General features: G+C 51.6%; 1 protein-coding gene across 4 annotated transcripts in view; it reads right to left on the bottom strand.

Annotated features, from left to right (window-relative positions):
- The window catches only part of LOC143353192 (uncharacterized), a 70,094-nt gene that overhangs the window by 5,343 nt on the left and 46,759 nt on the right, over positions 1-17,992 (bottom strand). For 2 of the 4 annotated variants that reach the window (XM_076786321.1, XM_076786324.1), the window contains exons 2-8: positions 3,449-3,912; positions 2,844-3,330; positions 2,194-2,746; positions 1,787-2,076; positions 1,277-1,506; positions 594-731; positions 9-308 (exon numbers count right to left, since the gene is read on the bottom strand). In XM_076786321.1, coding sequence (XP_076642436.1) covers positions 9-308; positions 594-731; positions 1,277-1,506; positions 1,787-2,076; positions 2,194-2,746; positions 2,844-3,330; positions 3,449-3,912 — 2,462 coding nt within the window. The remainder of the gene's footprint in view (positions 1-8; positions 309-593; positions 732-1,276; positions 1,507-1,786; positions 2,077-2,193; positions 2,747-2,843; positions 3,331-3,448; positions 3,913-17,992) is intronic. The other 2 variants (XM_076786322.1, XM_076786323.1) reach the window with 2 other exon arrangements.

The raw sequence follows: 17,992 nt of genomic DNA, 5'->3' as shown, positions 1-17,992 counted from the left end.
CTATTTACCTTTGTACGCCGCTCCTTGTAGGCGTACTGGTGCTGGACACCGTGAACTTTCAGACAGTGACTCTCCAGGGAGCATCTCTGCGTGAAGCTTTTCTCGCAGAGGTTGCACTTGTACGGTCTGACGCCTGTGTGCGTTCTGGTGTGCCTCTTCAGGTCGAACGTGTCGTTGAAACCTTTGCCGCAGAACGTGCACAGGTAACGCTTCACGTCGCTGTGGCATTTCATGTGTCGGTTCAGCAGCCGTTGCAGGCTGAAGTTCTTGCTGCAGACCCGACACGTGAAACGATTCGGGTCGTCGTCCTGAAACACCGATCGAACAATTAGACTCGCATAATTTGATCTTCTACTGGAAACTTGATTTCAGCGTTTCACGATTTCATGAAAAGTTTTCGCGGCCGATCGAGAAGCTGTTAGATCGATAGAACATTCTAGTTCTCCCGCCGATCGATAGCTCCGTTCTAATCGGGAACTCGAATCTGGGCGTGCTAGGATCGCTCGAAATCGAAGAATGCGGGAGATCACGCCTCGGGTAATAATAAAACTGTTAACGTATGGCGAGGAAAGGCGTTCCAGAATGACGTTTACCTTGCCAGGCGGAGGTCGAGCTGCCCTCTCCTCGTCGCGATTAGCCGCCGCCTGTCTCTGACCCTCGATCGCCAGTGGATTCTTGATCCCGTGGCCGCCGTTGACGAACTCGAGCTGACAGTCGCCCGGCAGGCCCAGCTGAAGCACGAAAAACCAACGTGAACACCACCGCTCTCGCCTCGCCTCGCCACGTGGTTGCGACTCGATCGTCGATATATTACTCATGGATTAAGCACCCAATTTGATTGGGCATTGCATAGTTCGACGAAAACCGTTGCGATACATAGACTGCTGCGTAAACTAGTACTCTCCGAAGATTAACCCACCGCAAAACTAATAACTTTGAGTTACACCCTTTCGCACGCCTGCCAGAGATATCGTTGATAGCGCAGTTTAACTTTGCTACAAAGTTATCCGGACACAAGAATTTTATGCACGATCTAAACTTGTCTTATTCATCGAACCGAGTGACTTTGACTCGGTGCTAATAAACGAGATTTCGGTGGAATAATTTAAATTGAATGTCAAGGTATCTAGAAGCGCCTTTCAAGACTGTGCGTTTAAGAAAGTGTTGATCAAGAAACGCGCGGAGCAGCATCGCCATAGAGACCGGGGGACGGTCGGTGTGCGACCGTCGAAGATCGAGAGGTATGCGTTTGCCTGTTTCAATTTCGGGTGCTTACCCTTTGCTGTAGTACACCGACCCGTTGCGTCAGCGGCGGTTCTCCAACCTGTCCTGTCGGCTGCACAGAGTTCACAGACGCTGAGGACACCGTTCCCGAGGGGCTGGCCGCGTGTTCCATCAGCGCGCAAGACGGCGACGTGCTGCTCGACGCCGCGTCCAATGAACAGCTCGCAGCGCCGGGACTGGGCAGGCTTCCGCCCACGCTGCTACCTGAATCTAGTTCCAGACCTTGAAATCAATATCGTAAATCGTTTAATCGCTTCTTTCGGTCTCACGAAGCGTGGCCAGATCGAGACTTTTATCCCACTCTACCGTACTCCCTCCACGGCGGCGAATATTCCTCGGCAACCCTCGCTTCCGTCATGCAGAGTAATAGAGTAAGGAGACAGAGTAAGAGAGAGAGAGAGAGAGAGAGAGAGAGTGGGTAACTCCATTTCTCTAGATTTCTCCTGTCTGGCCACACTGGTCTCGCGGGGTCATCGCGGAGGGAAAAAGCAGAAACACTAACCGCTGCCGCTGAAGCTCAAGCCCGGACTGAGCAGCCCCTGGTGTTGCTGCTGATGGGGCGAGGTAGTCGTACCCTGCTGCTGCTGCTGTTGCTGTTGCTGTTGTTGTTGCTGCAGCTGCACCTGTATCTGGAGCTGCTGCAGCTGCGGCTCGGACTGGTGCTGATGGTTCTGGTTGATGTGAAGACCGAGCTCGGTGCGCTCCTTCGACACCGTCTGATAGCCCGACTCGTTTCCGTAGCTCAGTCCTAATTTCGAGGTGCTGAAATGTTGAGGAGCTGCCGTGTAGTGCCTGAACAAAGACATGTTTCGCATTCGCATTACGTTCGCACGGGAAACGAGCCGACCGCCAATCGCGATCGTGTGGTTCGTTTTCTCTCCCGTTCAGCAACCTGTTTCCCGCGCTTACCTGGAGGTGTCGAAACCCCTCGTCAGGGCCATGCTATGCTCGGGGAAGGGGTCCACGCTTGGTTCGACGGGGGTGGTCATTTGTCCCGCGGCGTCCTGTCCGATTCCGCTTCCGGCCGAGGCGGGGGAGTGCAACGATTCCTCGAGAAGATCGTTGCCGCCGTCCTCGGCCGGTAACCTCGGCAAGAAGAGGTCCGCGGCGTCGCTGAGGCTCTCCAAGAGCGCCGTGTGATCCGAGGGCGAGCTGAACGTGAGCGTCGCGGTGAACTGCAGAGGATCGACCACAGCGCCGGTCACCATGTCCACCATCATCCCCGTGTCCGTCATATCGTAGGCGCCGTACTGTCCGGACAGCAGGTCGTTCGGCTGTATCTTGTACGGGGACAGATCCTCCTCCTCTTTCAGCGTGAGACCGTAGGTCGCGCACACGTTCTGCAAGAGGGAGTATTGCTTCCCCTCCTGCGCGTTGTACTGCGAGTGCTGCGAGTTCACGTCCTGCTGACCCGTGTCGCACTCCATGCCCACCGTCGGCGACGGCGTCAGGTACCCGTTCCCTGCAACAACAATTACGGGAACACGTTAGTTCGTCGAGTTCTCTGCGAAAGCTTCTCGTATCGGGGTGTACGCGTGTCTGAAAAGAACGGTGGCTACCTTGCGTGCTGTTGTACTGATTGGCGAAGTTGGCCAGGTTGTTGCCACCCTTCAGGGACTCGTAGAAGGGTGGCAGGGATCCTGTGGGCGGCGAGCTGGGCCCGTAGTTGCCCCGGCCGCCGTTTCCACCGGGATTCATCCCACCGGCACCGGCGCCACCGCCCACGGCTCCACCGCCCCCGCTTCCACCGGTAACTGCTCCTCCGCCGCTGCAATAACCGCCGCTTCCGGCCGAATTCGAGGACGACGAGTTTCCGGAGCCGGCTGACCCGCCACCGGAGCCGGATCCGGAGCCACCGTTACCGCCGGAACCGGAGGATCTCCCGTGGCCCGCCGCCGCGTGCACCACCTGTGGCCCGGACAGTCTCATGGCCAGCAAGGGCCTCGCGATCGAGTTACCGATCGTGCGAGACACCTTCGCGCCCTCTCGGCCTCGCTCCTCGTCCTCCTCCTTCCTTTTAGGCACCGCGTAATCGATCGGCTGTTCCTGTCGACACAACGAGCAACGTTAATCCTCATCCTCGAGGCAAAGACGAGCAAAAGACTTTGTTCCTCCCGAGTCTGTTCTCCCTTTTGCGACCGGACGATACTAAAAGAACGGTTACCTGTTCCGGTTCCTGAGTCTGCGGCACGTCCAGCTTGTCCTCCCTCCGGGACGCTGATTGGCTCTGAGAAGGGACCCTCTGGATGACCGAGACTCTTGTCGGGGGCTCGACTCGCGGCGTCTTTGGAGGGGTGGTTGGTCTCGGCAGCACTAGCTTCTCCGACTTTCCAATGAATTGTGAAGCATCGCTGGAGGAGGGTGCGATCGGCGGACTACTGTATTCTTTTCGTTCCGCCCTGGTCAGGACGTGACCTCTGCTCCCGTAGGGTACATCTCCGCCGAGGATGCTGGAGATGAATCGGCGCGGGGGCGCGTTGCTCGATTGCGGCGCCGAGGCGTTGCTGCTGCTGTTGCTGCCGCTACCATTGTTGCTCGATTGCCATTGCGGAGGCGGCGATGCGGCCGGACTTGTGCTACGTAGGGATTCCGGTGTCGTCGCCCGGTCATCCTCCGTTTTCTCCCGATCTAAGGACAGAGAAGATGATCCATTGTACTTCGTTTCGTCTCACTCCCACGCTTTGTAAAGCGGCAACGTTGCTATTCTAAATAAGAAAAGAGAAAAGATTCTGCGCCGTCCAGCTCGTCTTCGTCTACAGCTCGGCGAAGTTGTATATACAGTGAATTCTCGTTACGAGTCACACTTGCGCCGTTCCGGTGACTCTTAGACGAAATCCGAGGTTAGAACCTAAGAGTCATATCCGTCTAAAAGTCGTAAAAGCCTATGACTACTAAGCGATAGTAACAAGAAGACTGAGAAAATGTCTTCGTCTCGAGATTCGGCCCCTCACCGCGGTGGTGTGGGTAGTTCCACCGACTCCAAATCGTAAGGTTGGCACCGACTCGTAACGAGAATTCACTGTATAATGTTCGCGATAGACATTTTTCGGTCCCGGCCGCGACCTTCGACGAATAAATAGATGAGAGGAAGCGGCGCTGTCGCATAGAAAGCATCGGGATCGAGGATCTACGAGCCGGGAGGGCTCTCGTAGCGGAGATTCGGGAATCCAAGCTCGGCAGCACGAAACGATCGAGCGTCTGGACGCTTCGCGAATACGCGATCAGCGAACGGTTATAATATGGGCGCACGCACATGGACAGGCGCACACGTACCGGCGGATCGGCGCGACGGTACCCTGAATTTACGAGCAGCCTTGAGAGGGTTCCTGGGTACCGTATGCTAGTCTCTTTCCGCGCGTCCTTCGCGCGTCGCCTCGTAATTCGTCCTCCGCTCGACAAAGATATCCCGAGCGAGAACAACGCGAACCCGCCATTAAAGCTCGTTCTCTCGACGAGACCGCTGCTCCCGTGGGTGTTGAAGGGCACTCGACTCGATCTCCCCTCTGTCGCAATCTCCTCCAACCGGCTCGATTATTTGCTCTTCTTCTTTGTCTCCTCTGCCCCTTTCGTTTTCTTACTCGTTCTCTCGTTTCTTTCCCGAAGCGGGAAAAAGGCTACCGAGCAGTCTTCGACGGCGGACTGCGTTATCGCGAACGTGAAAATGTTAGGTAAGTAGAATTGGAGAGTAGTCAAGCCGTTCAAATCCTCGCTCGTCTATTCTCTATCGTATAGCTTTGCATCTGTGTCTTTTTTTCTTTTCGAGATCAACGTTTTATCGTCGAACCTAATACGAGCAACCGATCGTTCAACAATTCGAATTCGAAGATGATAGACCAAAGGCTGTTTTCGACGGAAACGAGTCCTTCGAGGAGCGAGGGCCGCTCGAGGCTCCCGTGGTTCGCGTGCAATCATACTTCCAGCGAGGTAAAACGCGACGAGACGAGACGAAACGAGTGGAGACCGCCGCCCCTCAAGGACAGTCGGACGAGCAATTACACTCGACTCTCGACTCTCGAATCGGCTGGATCGACAGGATCGACAGGATCGGTCGCGGCCGTCCGGAGGCGTGCAATTTTCTGCGAGCGGCGTTCTCTTGACTTTGACACAGACCGGGTGGGTTCGCGAATGGAGCACGAGGACACCGTGTCGACCGAAGCGGCGCGGCGCGGCGAAGTCGCTCGAGCGGAAATCAGGAAACCGACCGTGCGAGGACACGCCGTTTTTGCGAGCACGTGCGCGCGTTACCCGCACCTTTTCACATCGCATCTCTTTCTTCGTGTGCCTGTGCGCTGAATCGGCCACAATGGCTTTCGACGAATCGATCCTGCTCAAGGTTTCATGTCGGAGGATCGAAAGCGCCCGCGGAGCATCGAGAATAAATAGCGATCGAGACGCGAACGCCCTTGGATCTCTCGAGCGCGTACATTGAGAAACCACGAGACGGAAGACCTCCGAAATTTCGCCAACTGTCGCTACAAGTTCGCGAAAGTATCTCGACCCTGAGGAAGACGAGCCGAGCCGAGCCGAGCCGATTAGTTCGGGATCGGTGGCCCACGGATTTCGAGAGCACGATTCGGCTTGGCAGGTATCGCACGCTTCTAACGCGTCGCGTTTACGCAAGCGGTTGCGTCACGCGCGTCCAAGCCGAAGAGCTAAGGTAACCAGCAGCGCGGAGGAGAGGCACCAAAATGGCGGTTCCGTGCGGTTGAGCAACCTTCGGCCAGAAAAGAGTCGACCGGTACGTGAGATTCTCCTCTGAAATCCCTGGAACAGGTCCGACCATGGGGCAGCGCTATAAATACCGGCGGGAGCTTCGTGACCGGCGTACCGATCTCTCTCTTCGTCTTTCTTTGCTCGCATCGCGGTCGCAGGAAGTCTCTCTTTGTCCCTCGACTCGTCCTTCTCTCCTCGTGCCCCACCGTTCCCTATCGTTTTCGTCTTCGCGAACGCGCCCCGCGCCGCGCCGCGGCAGGACAAAAGGATGTCGCGCGATCATCGAAAATCCATCACCCTGCTGCTTCCATTCGCGACGTTCTAATTTTCGAGAAGCGGAGGCTTTGTCGCGAGCATTCGTTGCAACCGATTCTACATTACGGAGCAATAAAAATTACTATTTCAGATTACTTTAGAAAAATAACAGGAACGTGTCTATCCAAATTTTTGGCCATTTCTTTTAGAATATACATACACTCGCGGATGCATCTTTACAATCGCAATAATCGTAGATTAAAAATATCAGAACGCGTTAGTTTGACGCATCCCGTAAACCCAGTGTTAACGGTGCAAGCGAATGCAACGATAGAACTCGCGATACATAAAGATAAGAATTTTCTAGAAAATGAAACAGCGAAAAGACAAAGGTCTCCGCGTTGCGACGCGGCTGGTGCTCACGAGAGAGAGAGACACGAGGGGGTGTTTTTAATTCGAAAGAAAAAAGAAAACGGGAAAATTGATTTTTAATCGGCGTCGGTTCTGTCCCAGTGTGCGGCGCGGAGGAAGAAAGGGAGACTGCGAGAAAAAAAAGTAAGAACCGGTACTTCGAGTCGAGTCGAGTCGGCAGGAACGAGCTCTGAGCTCCTCTCGGCTCCCAGCTCCCCGCCGAGACTCGGGCCACGGCCATTCCAAGCCCCCCAGTTCGCGTTTGCGTCAGTGTCCGTGTCCGTGGATAAGAGCCGAGAGGTTTCGAGCTGTTCAACCGTTCAACTGTAACCGGTCGCCTCCTCGATTCCGCGTTATCTTCGGACGGGGATCAGGAACCTCGGGGAACCACCGATGCGCCCACCGATTTTCGAGAACGGGAATAATCAAGGAGATACCCCCGCTCGGTCCCTGTTCTCCGATGCTTTCCGTCTTGAATCCATCCTCCGATTATGCAACTAGGATCACGACTACCCTGTGGCGTCCACGCGAGAAACTCGAACGTCTTCGAACGAACTTCGATTCGTCAAATGTCCAAAGCTTTTGGATTTCGCGCGTTAGATACGTTAAACGGCGACGATTTTACTTCAGGAGCTAGCTATCGGTCTTTGTTTTCGCATACATGTAGATTCGCGTCACGTGGTGTTCGAAACAACCTGTAACGCGAAGCTCGGTTGCTCGGTTCCCTCGAGCGAGAAGAAAAGCCGGAAAAAATTATTTAAGCGTTCTATATAGGCTCAGTGCCATAATGTAGTAGGTCGTTGAATTCCTCTTAACATCGGCTATAACATTATGAAATCAAAAATATATCTTAACAGTTAAAAAATTAAATTGATCCCCACTTTTTATAAAAAAAAATTTTCTGAAATTTTATGTATTGAAATTTGTAGACATCTGGATACTGTTAATCTTTTGTTCGAACCTTTTTTTCCTCAGATTATTGGAAAACCTTGAAAAATCGTGGCGATTGTCGAGTACGTGCACCGAAAAGCTAGATAAAGTACTTTTACGCGTGAATTATGTTAAAATGATGTAAATTATTATTTTAATACAAAATATGTAGATCATGAAATGTTTTAATAAGTAGATATGTATTTTAAGAAGATTTTATTTACGTACGTAAAACACTTCTAAACGCTAATACTAAATTAGCTATAAAACTTCAATCTCTACCGAATATAATGAGACCAAAAAGACCATCGGGACTCACTCAGAACCATAATAAAATCGTTAATGAAGTCTTATAATTGTAGAAATAATTTCTGAACTATTGATCTATTAATAACTTTATAAAGAAGTATAATGAAAAAATGAAAACAGTCTGAAAGTGTAGTCCATAATTACCTAAAAGATATCCATAATGCAAAAAATTACACAGCCTTTATAAAGCATGTAAAAATCACTTATAAATGTACGATATGTTATAGCATGATTGGAAAGGCAATACAAGTCACAGAATCTCTTGACTTTCGATTAAGTTTAGAGATTCGTAAACTTACGAATGAATAAAAAAAAATGTAGTACATTGTTCTCCACACATTCAACAACTTCGAGCAATAAAAAAGTTACAGTTTACGTTAAATTTTTGAAATTGACTTTTTTCCGGCTTGTCGGGACAATTACCCCGCTGTGCGTCGGTACACAGAAATCGGTGGAACAAACGAACCGCGCTGGTTATGGTTTCCATTCTCTTGTACGTCCCGCAGGATTTCCTCGAGTGTGTGTCGAGAAAGGGGTAGGAGCCGAGGAACGTGGAGAGAGACCCCGACCTCCGTTTCGACTAACGAGCAGGAGATTCGAAGATAACCGTAGGTGTTCGTTGCGTTCGGCGAGGATGGAATCACGAGAACGGAGGAATGCGGGGGACCGCGAGAAAGAAATTGCAATTGCCACGGGAGAACGGTGTGCGCCGTGGTGCGCTGTGTGCTACAGCGCGGCGTGGCATTGCGCGCTCACGGCCAAGTGCAGCTTGTGCGGCTTGTGCAGCCCGGAGTCGCGCCGTTCGATTTCTATCGCGCTTGCCCGATCCCGTCCCATAAATCCCGACCCCTTCTCTTCTCTTTCTCTCTTTCTCTCGTTCGTTGGAATCACTGGGCCACGGGACGAGACAAAGAGATCGCAATAATAAGCTCCTCGCTGCAGTACGGTCGAGCGGCCCCCGGCGGACGTGGACGGTGGTGCCATTTAAAATCGGGGCTCCGCGAACTCGATCGCCGCGAAGATATGGTCCAAGGCGAGCGAGAATACGAACAACGTTCGTCCGAACGGGGTTCCACGTTAAAAAGTAACGGGCTGAACGGAGCATCGTGACGTAGCGTTCGCGCGCGTCTTTTCGCGGATCGAATCGCTTCGGAAAAACCTCAAGTCCCGAGGGCCACCTTGGTATAGCTCGGCGACGGCCATTTTCGGCTTCGATTTTTAAACCCAAATATAGTGGCAGTGTCGAACGGAGAGAAAACGACCGATAACCGTCGAGATATCCAGCTACGATGCATCCTGGGTCGAGATTCCCGATATTCGAAGCGTCCTCCGAGATCTTGATTTGCGAGTTTTCGGTTTTATCGGCTTCGCGGTTCATCGACTCGCGAAGCCGGTTGGTCGAACGTCGAGATTCGAGACGGCACCGGAGGGAGAAGCTCCCCATGGTCTGCCCATGGCTTGCCATTGGCCTCTCACGAGGCACGGGGGTTCTCGGCTGGCTGTTCGATCGAACGCGAACTAGCCTCGGCGTCGGTCGACCTACTTACGTCCCCGACCACTCCCACGAATCCTTTTTTTCCCCCCAGGTTTTTCCTTTCCCTTCGTTTCGGATACCAGCGGAGCCAGCAGGAACCTGCGCCATTACGTTTCATCGCGTAACAAACCATCCTCGGCGATGATTCACCTGTTAGTCTTTTATTCGTCGAATCTTCCGAACGTTTTCTTTCTTTTTTTCGATTCGATCTTGCCTCGTCCGGGAATCTTTAGCTCCGCCATGGGTACAAATTTCTCCGTGGGCTACCGTCCCAGCCTTTGTCGAAGGCAAGAGTAACGAAGCAGAACGGTATTCTGTTCGACGAGACTAGTGTTGTTGAAATGAGCTCCGAGTCCTGAGCTTTGAAAGCTCGAGTCGCGACTCGGAGCTTTCCAGGTTTGAACCTTGAGCTACGAGAACTGGAGTCCTCGACGCTTGAGCTTGAAACTCGAAGACTCGAGTCTTCTGTGCTGCCAGGGTGTGCTTGAATATTCAGGTGTAATATGTGTACGCAACCTAGATGCGACATATACATGGAATTTTTGTCCATTTCTTTCTCCTATTGGAACGCCGAGAGCTGAGCGTTGAAGCTTCGAGTCTTAAAGCTTTGAAAGCTTAAGCTTTATATAATTGTAGCCTTAGAAACTTAGTCTTTAAGACTGAGCTTTGGAGCTTCGAAGACTCGAGCTTTATGCAACACTAAACGAGTAGTCCTTTGCTAACTACATATCCGACAATGAGAAGGGTAACTTCGACGCGACAGCTATGTTTACGTTTACCGCCTCGTGACGTTGTTGATATTTTTTGCTAAACTCGTTCGCTGAACTGTCAACGGTAGAAAATGCAAAGAGGGAGACTCTCGGGTTTCGAGTTCGGAAGGGTTACACGTTCGGATGAGTCACAAGTTCGTGTGTTCTCGGGGTAGGTGTACTATTATAATAGGCTGTTCAGGAACCTGGGCTATTATTTGCAGGGTCGACGAACCCTCGGCTGTGGATTATAAGCGGTTGGAATGGAGGATCGAGGACCCACTCGTGATCGGAGGACAGGTTTCCGAGCGTCTGAATGAATTCGAGGAATGCACTTGTGATTTAGGCTCGAAGCGGAGCGGCGCGATACAGGTGTGTGCCACTGGCCACCGTGGACGTTATAATGGTTGTTGTCGTCGCTGCGTTTATTGTTCTCGACTTATTCGAACGAATAGAAGAAACGACTGGATGCATACGCGACAGGATTTTTCAAACTGTTCGAGAGGATTAACAGAGCCGGGGTAACTTTCTTGGGTTCGCAAGAATCGGCCGACTCGTTACCGGGAGAAACAATTTCCGCGTAATCGTTCCATAATTACGGGGACACGAACCGTAACCTGTTCCTAATAGGTTTCTAATGGGCCCGTCTCGTAACGCGACAGGTTCGGTCAAGAAAACCTGCCCCGGTGTATCAACCCTTTCATTATGCTCGAGACGAAGAAGAGACACTCGGCGCAGAAGGGGAATCGAGGAAGGAGGGTTGATGGCAAAGGGGTGATTTTTTATCGAGGACATTCTCAAGGACAGGTATCGTCGATCGAGTTCGCGACCTCGAGGGGTCCTTCGTTCTCGTTGAAGAATGCTAATTAGAAGAGGAAAACGTGTCTTGCTGTGAAAACAAGACGCGCAAAATGCAAAAGCGAACTGTCTCCGTCTGATGCAACACGAAGTCGCCAATTGTCATCGACAGGGTGTGACTGCCTGTACAAGAACGCAGACTCGCGGACGACAACCCGACCGGTATTGTCTCGATACCTTGAATTAAACGACGCGCGGTGCGATTGTCGTTTCACGATCACGCTCGACGGCTGCGAAAAAATTAAGTTCGACTGTGCCGAAGTCGGCAAAGCGTAGAACATCGGCAAAGTCTCTCGCACGGGCCAAGGTTTCGTCGAGAAAGTCGAGCTCGGTGACGATCCGATAGTCTCGAATCTCCGGGAAACCCATACAATTCAAATGGAGCCGATACACATTATGTAGAAGCGATTGTTGCTTGGCGCGGAGAAATTCTGTCGACTCGGGTTCTGCGCCGAAAGCGTTTATCAAGTGGCAGACCGATTTTTTGGGAACGAAGAGAGTGTCGTACGTGTCGGAGACAGAAATTTGAATATTCGTGGACTGCGAAATCACGATCGGCGGAGAAATTGCCGCGACGTTTCACACACCCGTCTCGTTTGCGAACGTGAACGTGAACGTGAACGCGCTTGTGCGGAGACAAACGTTTGCGTAGCGGTACCGTGCGTGGGTAGAAGCATCGCGAACAGCAAGGTGACACCGTATACGCAGCCACTCGGTGGCCTTGCGTAATGGCGACGCACACCGTCCCTCCTCTCCCTCCTCTCTCTCCTCTCTTGACTCATCTTCCGTTAACCCTGCGTCAGTCTCCAACGACAAACTTTACTTTTCACGCTGTTCGAGGCTCCGACGCTTGACTCGATTTTTCCTCCAATCGGATTCTATTTGCGTGTTGAAACTGCATCCACGTGCGGACGCGAACGTTTCGATGAGTTCTTTGCGTGAAAAGTAGACACTAGATTTTCCAAAGTATAAGGGGTCAGATTTGGCAATAGTCGATTGGAAAAATCGATAAACTGAGACGTATCTTTGTCGTCTCGGTGACCAGCTTTTTCTCGGCTCGGTGCGGAAGATCGCGGCGTTCCGGCCGGCCAGGTGACTTTCCCCGCCGGCGACCTTGCCGCTCCGGTGAAAAGTCACGAGGAAACTGACGACAGCCGTTGCCGCGATCGCACGCGATACACGGATTTCTCGCCGCAGTGTTCACGCAATGTTTCGTTTTCGAGTTCCGACGGTTTCCATTTCCTTCGTGACCCGTCCAATAGCAATTGACCGATATCCGTCGGAGGAGTTTCCTCGAGTTCTTGTTATCGAGGAGAATCAACGTGTCCTGGAGCTGTAAAATCCGATGGCGTTGCGACGCGACCGAGTGCACGCTCCGAGGTTCTCTAATTAGCATCCGCCGAGTGTAATAACACGCGCGCCATAAGCGAACGCCGCACACCGATCCGCTTATCGCGTCGCCGGTTTTTCCAGTTCTTTTCTTTTCGCCGAAGGAAAATTGTTGTACCGCCGAGCTAACGGCTGTTGCGATTTTCTACGTCTTTATAGGAAAATAATCGACGCTGGATCGTCGAGATCATTTCGATAATTAACGCAATGGATAGGCTGGCCCGTAGTCGGTCCGTGGTAACGTAGCAACGCGAAAATTTATCGTGTCTCGCAGTCGTTCTCTGCACTTGGCCCCCTTGCTTCGGAAGAATTTCGGTCACGGCCCTCTTGCGCCATTAGCCTCCGCGCGCCACGGTAGTCGCTAATGCGGCTGTGTCTGTGCTGGCAGCGTGGATCGGTGTGCGTGTCTACCTCTGTGCCCGCAAACAGGTGAGCCGGGCCCGTGTTATAGCTGTTCGTGTGCACTCTCGTGTGCTCCTGTGCTCGTGCGCTTGTATGCGAGCCTGTGCGCCCGACGACGACGCAGCCTGTGCCTCGCTCTGTTCTCGGTTCTCCGTTCTCTGTTCGTTCTACCTGCTTACGGCGCTTTCGACGACGAGCCGAACCTGTTCTCCGCGCTGCCAGAGGTCCAGCGTGTCGTTTCAAAGCCAAACCACGTACCTAGCGCGGCTTTCACCCTGTCCTCTAACGCCTCTCCTCGCCAGACTATTTTCATTCGGTCATTTGCCGAACGAGACCAACTCGTTAGCTGCTAGAATCGACAATGAAGCCAGGAGCTCCTTACGGCTCGACGAAAATTATTCTATTCGACAAAATACGTCGAAACAATAGACAATCCTAAATTAACAAGTTTCATTGAACCACCGAGATTTAGAATATCAATTGCGAACGAGCCTTGACACCTTCGCTACCACCGTTCACAACCTCGTAGCTTACATAAAACTAGTCACATTTTGTGTACGTTGTTCTTTATAATCGTAGAACAAACATAACTCGGTGTAGTCCATGAGTTCATTTTGCTGAATTGTTTGAATATTTTCTAAAGAAGATACGTTGTATTTCGTCAAACATTTTAACGACGAAGATGAGCATTGAGACGAATGGTGGTAGCGAACGTGTTAACCGATACAATTTCTTTTACAAGAAAAATGGTATCGAGAGTAATGGGTATCCTGCGGTCATTTGCTGAATTGTTTTTTAGCGAGAAAATATGTCTCTCGATTTCGCCACCTGAACGCGTACGCAGGTGAAACATCTAACTCGCTATCGCGAGCCCTTAGGCTGTCGTTCCCGTTGCTGGTAAAGACCCGTAGCTTCGATACCCACATGCCAATGAGCGCGTGTGTAAGGGACACGCGGACACTGGCGCGCGCGCGCGAGCGCGAGCGCACACAACGATCGAATGGCTGCCACGAAATGCACGCACGATGAACACCGCGAGCGGTGCATTGTAATTCGTCACAATGGCTGCACATCCTGGTGTACTAGCCTTTGGCACAGGTGCGCGATTACCTGCGTGTCAACGACAGCCGAGCGTCGCTTCTCGTGCGAGCCGTGTTCGAGTTTGAGAGTTGGAGTTCGAATTCGCGTTCAGCCCGCAGCGGACCCGAGTTTCGAAAGCGACACGTTTCCAGAACGTCGCCAGGAGAATCTCGATCGACCTCTTCGAAAAATGGGCGGTCGTTTCTGTCAGGAACTGCATCGTTTCGAGGAGAAACGAAACGGCTTGCCCCATTTCTGGCAAAATACGTAGAGATTTCGCGCGACGTACGCAATCGCAAGGATATTTATTTGCATTATAGTTGATGCATAGGATGCGGACCGCCGCGCTGTGCCGATCATGCACCTGCGAATCCCTGCAGTACCGAAATCGTGGGACTGAGAGTTTGTCGAATTCCAGTTTCCTTGAGCCAGTCTACGAAAACGTAAAATTTGCATAGACACGGCTCGCAGAGATTGCAGTAACGGGTATCGACTACAAGGATCGGATATACCCGGGAATCGATTATCGTGGCGAGCACGATTCGTAGAAATTCTCGGCGACTGTTGCTACGATAGAACCGAGGCGACTCGACGCGCGAAACTCGCGGCCGAACGCTCGTTTCCGTGTCAAGCGTGCGCGCGTGCATGCGTTTCCTCTTCGGTTTGCGGCGTGAATTCTTAGCGATGCCGGTCTCGTCGTTGTTCGTCGTTGCTCGTCGCGTTGAATTTAACGCATTCCGCTCACACCGCGACACTGCGAACCTCTTTTGGTGCGGCTCACCACGGTTTCTAAGTAGAATGCGCGTGCATCGCACTGTAAACCTGCACGCAGCACGCAGAACCCAGCGCTTTACGTTACGTCTTCGTTCGAGCCTCGACGATCGTTGGTTTGCCAGCTAACAATTACACGAATCGCGCCATCATTCGCTGCGGGTTACCATTAAATCGCGCTATTCCGCCGAGATAATCGATCGAATTGATCCGCTCATCGCCGGTTATTTAATAGCGTTTTAAAAATCGATGACTAACAGCCTAGAGTTCCCCGAGCGATCCTCCTCCAATGGCAACGGCAACCTGAATCGCGAACCAACGATCCACTTCCAACTGACATAACGCTTATTATTTAATAGAAAACTACTGGCTTCGCGATCGAGCACGCTACATATTCTGCGCATTTCTTTAGTATAAATAATCGTTTGAATGCCGATCGATGCTTTCTCCAAACAAGAGGCTCGGGCGATAAGAGCGTTCCGATTCCGAGGAAGGTAGAGTCTGTTCCTCTTGGTCGCGCATTTCTATTTACGACTCGGAGCCAGCCGCGACCTTCCAGTCTCTCTCTCTCTCTCTCTCTCTCTCTCTCTCTCGCTCTCGCTCTCCCTCCAGCATCTTTCGCCAAGCCGACGCGACTCGACTCGACGACGAGATTCAAGCAACGTTCGCGTTCGCCTTGGCCGTCGCGGAGATCTGTACGCGGATAGATCACGGATCACCGGACTCGGGCTGTCGATTGCGCAACCCGCGCAATCGAGAACCGTGCGAAACTCGAAAATCCTTATGGTAACGGCCGCGCGTTACGCAACACGGCGTAGCAGACACGTGATCCAGTTCGAATCATCCTGATCGACCGCCCGCTAATCCGTCCTGTAATCGATTTTAACTCGATATCGTTCCGTGGCAATAACGACAAACCAAACTTGAGAATACTCCTTTCAGCGACGCGTACAAGAAATTGATCATCTTTAGAATTCAGTTACTGAACGACGCAGAGGGAAAAGATGGCAGACAGTCGGAGAGACGAGTCACCCGATACAGCAGAGCGAGCGAAGGATCATGTCCTACGCAGCATCGAAGTCTCCGACCCGGCGCGGCACGGCGCGAGCATTTGGCGCCTAATCGCGCATTCGAGTCTCCGAGGCTCTGGAGAAACGACTCTTCGCAATATTGTTAGAAAGAAACAAAATCGAGCGTTGTTTTTCGGTTAGAAAGCTTCGGATGAAAAATTATTGCTGTTACTTTTTTTTCTCTTCGATTGTTCACCATTTTCCCGACTCGCGGCCGTCTCCCGAGCAAACGGTATTCGCGAATTAAGGCGCAAGGATGTGGATCGACGAAATCGCAGAAAAACGATCTGCGTCAGTCGCTTTTATAATCGTGAGCAATCGTTTCTGTAGATCAGCGCTGGAATAACCCGTTGAATCTCATCTAACGGATAAACGCAATAAATCAGCAAAGTGCATCGACTTCGCGCCTATCAATATTCAATGGTTTCTTCCGCCTCGGCAAACGGACGAAGCTTTACAACGAGACTTTTACGAATGGGATACAATCACCAATTCTATCAGCGTATTTCTTCGAAGTTTTAGCATACGATTACCGCGGAGATCTAAAAATCGAAGAAGATCGTTTCAGGGCTCGGCTCTGTCGGTCCGCTCGGGAACGATTGAAATGTTACTCGAAACCGCGCAGCCGCCGCAGAAACCTGCAGTTTCGATTCTCGATCCTAATCGGCGTATTCAAATCGGATATTTCGGCTGGCGCGTGTTTTATATCGGCCGATCTCGGCGCTCGAGTCACGACATTAGGACACTCTACGCGCCTCTCGAACCTGTTGGTTTACTTAATGCCAGTCATTGTCCCGGTCGCGCATACATTTCGTGATAAAGACGTTTCGATCCTGCCGGAGATACAGCACCGAATTCGCTAATAAACGTCGGAACGGTTCCACACCCCGTGCACCGTCATCGTTTATCGCGTGACGATCGCGGGTCTCGAGACACGCCACACCGTCCAGAAGCTCTTCGACGTACGGCCGAACCTAATCGAGAACGAGAACTGCGCTACTAAAATCGCGATTACATCGATATATTGTAGAACTTTGTAGAAACCGATCCCTTCGTTTGGAACCTGTTAAGCAGGTGAGTCTCCAATTATCAAGGGCAATAATGTAGCTCCGATTGGCGTGCCGTGCAAGGCAGATGGTATAAACGACACAAAGTCGAAGAACCATTCGTCGAAATTAATGGAAAGTGACTGAAAGGAGTAGCGAACATAAACGATCGGTTATCTCGTCTACCTCGGTTGGCAGATTCGTTTCTGTTGCAGCGAACGAGCGTGCCGTGGACGCTCCAACGAGCGGAATAAGATAATCGACGATTAAGAAAACATACACGTCGAAAATATTCGACTGTACATTCTCGAAAGATGGTCGGATACATCGAGAAAGTTGCAGAGCGAAATAACACTGCAGAATCCTCGAACTCGGCGAGGATTGTCGTTTTTCGATCGTTAATCGAGCAGCGAGCCGGTTAACAAGTGTTGCACCGTGGCAAATGATATTTGCACCTGCGAGAGAGCAAGTTAATCGTGCTCGTGCTCGTGCTCGCGCTCACGCGCGCGCGCAAGCGGGGCCATCGACTCTCGGCCTCCTCGAAACGAACGATCGGCTGCGCGAATACCACAAGAAAAAAAGGGGGAGGAAGAAGAAGAAGGGACGTCGGGAAAGGGGAACCGGTTCCCGTCCATTTTTCTAAACCAGTTTAGGACCCAGCACCTTCGCCCGGTCCAGTCTACTCACTATACCGTTGTAAAAGAACCGCGTCGCGTCGCCTCGTCTCGCTCGGCCTCTATCGCGCTGCGCCGCGCCGAGCAACGCAAGCGTGAATAGGCGCCCTCGGGCTGAAAACCCAATTAACGTGTCATCCATCCGAATTGCGTAACTGGAAATCCACCGAGATTCGTAGCAATCAAGAGGTTCGATTCTAGACACACTATGCGATCGAAAATCCTCGCGTCCTTATCTTTTTGAATTTACCTTGAAACGGTGGCCATAGGCGTCTGTTCTCGCGTAAACATTATCTGGACCATATTATGCTAACCCTTAAAGGTCCCGAGCTCTTTCAAGTTTCCTTACCGCTGGATCCAACGTTATTTTTATATAGAAGTATAGGACAGAAACAATGATAATAAGGGTATCGGACCGTTAAGCGTCCGCAAAAATATTTTTTCGCATCTTTTCAACGATCCCGTCTACGAATAAACGACGAGGAAACAAAAGCACACTAGGAAACGCGTAATTAGA

Source organism: Halictus rubicundus, chromosome 4 (genome assembly GCF_050948215.1).
Source record: "Halictus rubicundus isolate RS-2024b chromosome 4, iyHalRubi1_principal, whole genome shotgun sequence".
Taxonomy (NCBI): domain Eukaryota; kingdom Metazoa; phylum Arthropoda; class Insecta; order Hymenoptera; family Halictidae; genus Halictus; species Halictus rubicundus.
This window is presented reverse-complemented; position numbering and strand designations above follow the sequence as displayed.